Source organism: Nelusetta ayraudi, unplaced genomic scaffold (assembly GCF_046127955.1).
Source record: "Nelusetta ayraudi isolate G7.1 ecotype Tasmania unplaced genomic scaffold, CSIRO-AGI_Nayr_v1 ptg000041l, whole genome shotgun sequence".
NCBI classification, from domain to species: domain Eukaryota; kingdom Metazoa; phylum Chordata; class Actinopteri; order Tetraodontiformes; family Monacanthidae; genus Nelusetta; species Nelusetta ayraudi.
Window position 1 is genome coordinate 758958 of NW_027466091.1, and position 6425 is coordinate 765382.

Here is a 6425-nt window from a genome sequence, read left to right on the forward strand (position 1 = left end):
CTAGTGGTAGTAAATGGAAAACCAATGATTGTCCATCTCAGGCTTCAAATTGTGAATGACCTCATTAAGGGCCTACTGGATGGGCATTTATTGCACAGAAATTATAATATTGTCACCTGAAGGGGGATATACAATTGACTAAGATGCAAAATTTATAATCTATCTATCTATCTATCTATCTATCTATCTATCCCAAATCAGCTTTCTCCGAGGGGTCTCCCTGTTATAAACAAGGAGACTCGCAGTATTTACGACGACAGCCGAACCAAAACGACAGCGATTCTTCTCCGTTCACCTGGGTGACGTCACCGTCACGTGAAAGCGGTGACATCTTTACCGCAGCTGTCAGTCACCCTGCCCTCGCGAAGCTCACAAGACGCTGTAAAAACTCGGAACAATCCCGTTTATTCGGGGCGCACGCGGCGGACTCGCGCCACCACGTGTGCGCAAGCAGTCTCTCCGCGTGCCGTGACGAACGCACCAGAATAAATAAATAAATAAATAAATAAAAGTCAGAGAGAGAGAGGGAAAAATTCATCGGACACACGAATCGCTCCGGGTTTTGACATTCATTAAAATTACTTTTATTCGTTTCAAATCGGTACAAACCCGTCAATATGGTGCAATTCGATGTAAGTTCAAACATTTAAGAAATGTGTCAAGTAATAGCACATACAATAAGTTAAAACATGTCACAAAAAAGACCAGCGGGTACATAGCAAGAATGTTTGATCTACACAAAACATCCTAAAACAGAGTAGGCCTACTGAGAGATCATTGTATTATTATTATCTTCTTTTTTTTCAATTATTATTATTATTATTATTATTATTATTATTATTATTATTATTATTATATCGACTTACTTTATCGCTTTAATAAAAAGTTTCCCCTGCAGTCTGAGGGGGCACCGTCTGCCGCCTTTAAATCATCCAAGCTTTTTAAATCCACATGCACGGTGCATGCCTGAAAGCCAGTTCACTCGGCCCCACCGTCACCTCGGTGTAGCGTGCGGTAGGCTGCTTACAAAAACAAAAACAAAAACAAAAACAAAACAAAAAAATCATTATACCCAGTCTCATAAATAACTTGTTTGACATAACACAATTTCACCTGAACACAATAACATGTGTGCGTAAAGACACACCCAGTGAAAACGCAAATACGACGATTGTTCGGCTCCCGTTAGTCGGGGGCCTGAAGTCTAGAGCTCAGCAGTATTTATAATAACTGATAAAATCCTCTTCAGATAGCGAGATAAATAACCACACGCGCACGCACGCACACGCACACGCACATGCACGCACGCACGCACGCACACACAAATTATTATCCTCCATCTGTCCATCAGTAGTGTGTCCTTCTTTTTAGTCTTCTTTTCTGCCTAACGTCACACACACACACACACACACACACACACACACACACACACACACACACACACACACATTTTTTTACACTTCGGCCTGATTTGTTCACTCGATCTCACTTTCATTTTTATTCTATTTTTTTTTAAATAGTTGGGCTTAAACTGAACAACAGCCGCAATTCCGGCGGCCGAGACGGGGGAGGGGGGGGTAGGGGCTGGGGGGGGGGGGTTGTTTTGGAGGAGAAGGTGTTACAGTCACTAAGTGAAACTCATGGACACTGTGTGCTCCAGCGCCTTGCGCCGCAGCGAGGCGATGCTTGTCCCTCTCCACATGTCACTGTCCGGGGAGCTGCACAGCTGCGGGGAGCCCGATACGTTCGTGGGGCCGGAGAGCGAGGCCGACATTCCGGGGAAATGCGACTGGTAGAGGTGCGACTGTAGCCCGGAGCCGTTGGACGAGAGCCCGTTGGAAAGGCCCATGGAGTTGGGCGGCGGGCCCGGGCCCAGGTTGCACTGTGACAGCGACTGCGGCATGCCCGGCTGGCGGCCCAGGGCCGGCGGCAGCTGGAGCTGGGACACCCCCGGCATCCCCGTGGCCCAGCGGGAGTCGTTGGCGTGAAAGGAGCACAGGCTGTTCTCCATGGCGGCCGCGGCCGAGAACTGGGGCAGGCCCGGTGTAGGCAGCAGCGTCCCCGGGGAGCGGAACACATTGGTGGTCTTCTTCCTCTTCTTCCACTTGGCGCGTCTGTTCTGGAACCAGACCTGCGGGGGGAGCAGACACACGGAACCGTGAGCCGGCGAGGGATCAGACCCGGAGGTTGTTGCAGGCGGCCGCAATTTGCGAGCTCGGGGGCTTTAATTGTGCAAATACCGCGGCGAGGCACTACCGCTGGTCTTTTATATCATAAAGGCGATCGCCAAGAAATCATGGGTTTGATCGTGTTCTGCGTGACCACAGAGATAAACGGAACGAAACCTTCTTTATTGGGCCAACGAACCCATTATCATTAAAAACAGACGAATAAACAAACAAAAAACAACAAAAAAACAGAACTATGCTTCAACAGCAGGCGGGCAGTGGAGGCCATGAGAGTACCATTCAAGGCTATTGACCATGTTCTTCTGATCAGTATTATTATTGTTGAGTTGTGACGTTATTACTTTAGAATTATCCCCTTACTACGTGGGCCCACTTTAAAATTATTTCAAATTCAATTAAGCTGATATCGATGTGACAATAATTGATGATAATAGTGAAAAAGGAACAATACAGGGATAACATGTTTGTTTGTTTTTAAAGAAAAATAAACCCAATACATGTGTTATCACTGCAACGTCTAACATCGTTCTTTTTTTTTTCTTTTAGGTCTATAACCAAATTCATAGACGCCTTTGCGATAAGTTGGACTTCTTCAGTAAAGATTGCATCATCTTTGGCCCGTGATTAATGTGCGCTTGGCGCCGTGAGTCGATGACTCCGTATTAAAAGTGAAATCTCTCTCTCTCATTCCGCTCAGCCATCCGTGAAACGTCGCCCAAACCCCATTACACTCCGGGAGAAAGAAAATGCAATTTCTCATTCCATTAAAAAAAAAAAAAAGTACAATATATTCTGGAGTCCTATTAAGACGTCGCTGATAGAGCATTTTAAAACCCAGAGACGGAGAGAGAGAGAGCGTGAGAGAATCCATGCATGCACGCACGGCAACCCGCACTGTTGTGTAGCGACGGCGAGCGCCACGCAAAGCAGAACCTGCTGCGGCCGAGATGGAATAAAGGAATGATGATCAAGGTGACTAATGATGACGCTGGTTTTTAATGCTTTCACGGGGATCATTTGCATGAATTTCACATTGCTGGTTAATAGCCCGTCCACTGTTGTAAATAAGACTGAAATTGGTTGGTGATGTGTTTGGTTTACATGGGAGCCCGCGGTGTTGTCCTGCATGCTTGTTCGAAAAGAAAACAAGCGCTGTACGTCACAGCTGTGTTGTCGAAAGAGGGCTCTTGTTTCGTGTTTGGAATATAGAACAACAATAATACAACGTGGATGTTTTTTTCTGGAGTGTGACACGTCGCTGTGGCCCGTTAATTGTGTAAAGTTGCAAGTAAATGTCGCACTTAACAAAAACAGTTGCAAAAAACCCAATATATGCGGGTAATGACAAATATTTTATTAATATTATTATTATTATTATTATTATTATTATTATTATTATTATTATTATCATTATTATTATTATTAGTTTCAGTGTTTCCATTCGGGGAGGTTAGAGGTGTTTCAGCACCATGGACAGCCAACTGAGCAGCTAGTTTAAAAAAAAACTACAGACGACCAGACTAATATTTACTGATCCAGAATCGTGTGATTCTGTGGCTTGAGTCCAAATTTTTCTCACGCATTTTTAATCAACCCCAGTTGTCTAGTTTTTTTTTGTTTTGTTTTTCGTTTGTTTTTGTTTTGTTTTTTGAAAATCAACTCGGGTGATGCTTATAAAGTAATGGTGCCTGAAATAATTATTAAGTGGCTGGTTCACATTTATTGCAACAGCTGCGATGATTTGATTGAACATGCGCGACAGTTAAAAAAAAATACATATATATATATATATATATATATATATATATATATATATATATACACATACATGTTGGGCTTAAAACTAATAATAATAATAATAATAATAATAATAATAATAATAATAATAATAATAATCGTCTGCACTGAAAGCTCGGGAACTTATGGACACGACTATTTATTTTAGTCATTTCTCATTGACGGTAATTTAAGGCAGCTAACAACAAATAGCTGAAGCGCTCCACAAATTACAAAAACAAAACAAAAAAAAAAGCACAGGTTTTGGATCATTTTAGACTACAATCGCAGCGACTTCCGGTATATTTGCTGGATATTTTTGAGACACTGAATCGATGCCCGCAAGGTTCAGAGCGGTTTCCAAAGCCGCATTCCTCCACATCAACGCACCGTCACGCATGCAGCGCCGTCCGTCACGCAGCGCACACTACACAACCACCACAGCGGTGTTTACCTGAACTCTGGACTCGGTGAGGCCGATCCGCAGCGCCAGTTCCTCTCTCATGAAGATATCTGGGTAGTGCGTTTTGGCAAAGCTCCGCTCCAGCTCGTTGAGTTGCGCCGGAGTGAAGCGCGTCCTGTGCCGCTTCTGTTTCTGCTGACTGGCGCTCTGACTGGAGCTCTGCTGCTGCTGTTGCGGCTGCTGCTGCTGCTGCTGCTGCTGCTTCTCCTGGTCCTTCCCGTTCACCTGCATGCCGGCAGAGTTGGAGCCCACCGTGGTGATGTCCTCTCCCGGCAACAGAGTGGTTCCCTCGACCGAGTCTGCGCCGGGCGCCATGTCTCCTGGATGGCCCTGGTCTGGAACACCGCCGCCCAGGCGGCATTTCAGAGCCTCTCGGTGTCCGAGTATCTCCGCGGCATCCTTCATCCCTGACAAGGCGAACGGCGGGAGAGACTTTGGGTAAAGGGGGCAACGCGTTTGACAGACTCGCTGTTCAAAATGGAAGGCAGTTCGGTTGAAAGACAAAACCCTAACCAATAAATAAACTAATTCTGGGCGGAAAATAACAATACTTGTAGCGTTACGTGATGGAATATTTGGACATTTCAAACATTACACAAAACGGAAATATTAAGACAACAGCGAGCAAAACAGTTAACATTACCAACAACGCAAACTGTCTATCTATCTATCTATCACGTTTAGAAGAAGGAAGAAGTTGGAATCTTACACTGGAGTTTGGGGCCGGAGTTTAGTGATGATAACTCACCGAGCCGAGCATCCAGGAGGTCGGCGTGAGAAAGCATGGCATACCGCTCCAGGGTGAAACGCGCTCGGAAAAATCCCACAACTTTGGGGCAATTTAAAAAGTGTATATGGTCTAAATGAACGAAAATTCGGTTTGTGGTTAAAAAAGGGGGTCCCTTGCATTATAATGCCCTTTAGAGCGACGGGGAGGCGCTTATTAGTTGAAAGAACCCGTGAGCTTCCTCAAATAAGAGCCAATCAGAGCCGGAGCTGGGAAATGTCAGCGACGTGACTCCCCCCTCTTTTCTCCCCCCGCCCTCCCCTCCCCTCCGGCATCTTTGCGCGTGGTGCGCGCGCAGAGCCCAACGTGCACGGCGCACAACAATTTAATCGAATCCTGTGCCATTCCGTCCTCTGATTTATTAGCTTTTTCATGCTTAAATTATTCCACGTTAAACGTCTTAATGTGTTTGTTTAATGTCGTACAGGTGTGACAGGATCCCCCTGCTCATATAAGACAGACATCAGAGATGTAAAAATAGTGCATGTGAGCTGCAGGGCGAAATGTCCGTTGCATCTTTTGGCTCGAGGTGAAAAACGACGGTTTCGTGCAAATTATGAGGCGATTAATTAAGAAATTCTGTTTTGTTATTTTTTTATTCAAGTCAGTGGGCTGTTAACGAGGATTCTAAGTTTAATAGAAGCATTTAAAATACATCTTAAGAGCCACAGCATTTAAAATATGTTCAAGCTTGTTTTGTTGTGCGTTACAAAAAAAATAAAAACCTCGTCTTTTGGTGGAATCGCAGCGTGGACTTTGGCCCTGGGATGAACGCCTTCCGGAGGCAGCCTCCTCCCAGAACCCCAGAGCCCAGACCTTGGGTCCCGAGCAAAACAAATATCACTCCCATTACACACTGGCGGGTGATTTGTGGAGACAAATCGGCTAAATAAATAAATAAATGAGTACAGATGGATTTTAAGCTCCGTTACCGATCAGGCGGCGCTTTAGCTCACATTGACTTTTCATCAGCGCCGCGGCAATTAAAGGTGTTTAGGGCCCGGTTCGGTTCAAACAGAATCAGATGTGGTGGACCCTAAACGATTGTAGCCCCTCTAACTGGGGGTCCATAAGTAGGTCTATTATACAATTAACAGGACAGTCATTGATCCACGCGCCGCTCTCACTCGTGCAGACAGCGGTGGTTGGAGTAGAGGTGGTAAGGGGGCTGAGGAGGGGGGGGGGGGGGGGGTTCTGGCAGATGTCAGGG

At 45.4% G+C, this 6425-nt stretch overlaps 1 protein-coding gene across 2 annotated transcripts; it reads right to left on the reverse strand.

The window, feature by feature from the left end:
- Nucleotides 1-554: 554 nt before the first annotated feature.
- LOC142893030 (homeobox protein orthopedia B-like) lies at nucleotides 555-5391 on the reverse strand. 2 transcript variants are annotated; one of them, XM_076033254.1, is made up of 3 exons: nucleotides 5177-5391; nucleotides 4420-4835; nucleotides 555-2131 (listed from the first exon to the last, which is right to left on the reverse strand). In XM_076033254.1, exons 1-3 carry the CDS (start codon nucleotides 5211-5213, stop codon nucleotides 1628-1630), a joined length of 957 nt encoding a protein of 318 aa, XP_075889369.1. In that variant the 5' UTR covers nucleotides 5214-5391; the 3' UTR covers nucleotides 555-1627. The 2 variants fall into 2 exon arrangements, with proteins under 2 accessions (XP_075889369.1, XP_075889368.1); XM_076033253.1 differs by having other exon boundaries at nucleotides 5138-5388.
- Between the last annotated feature and the right edge of the window lie 1034 nt (nucleotides 5392-6425).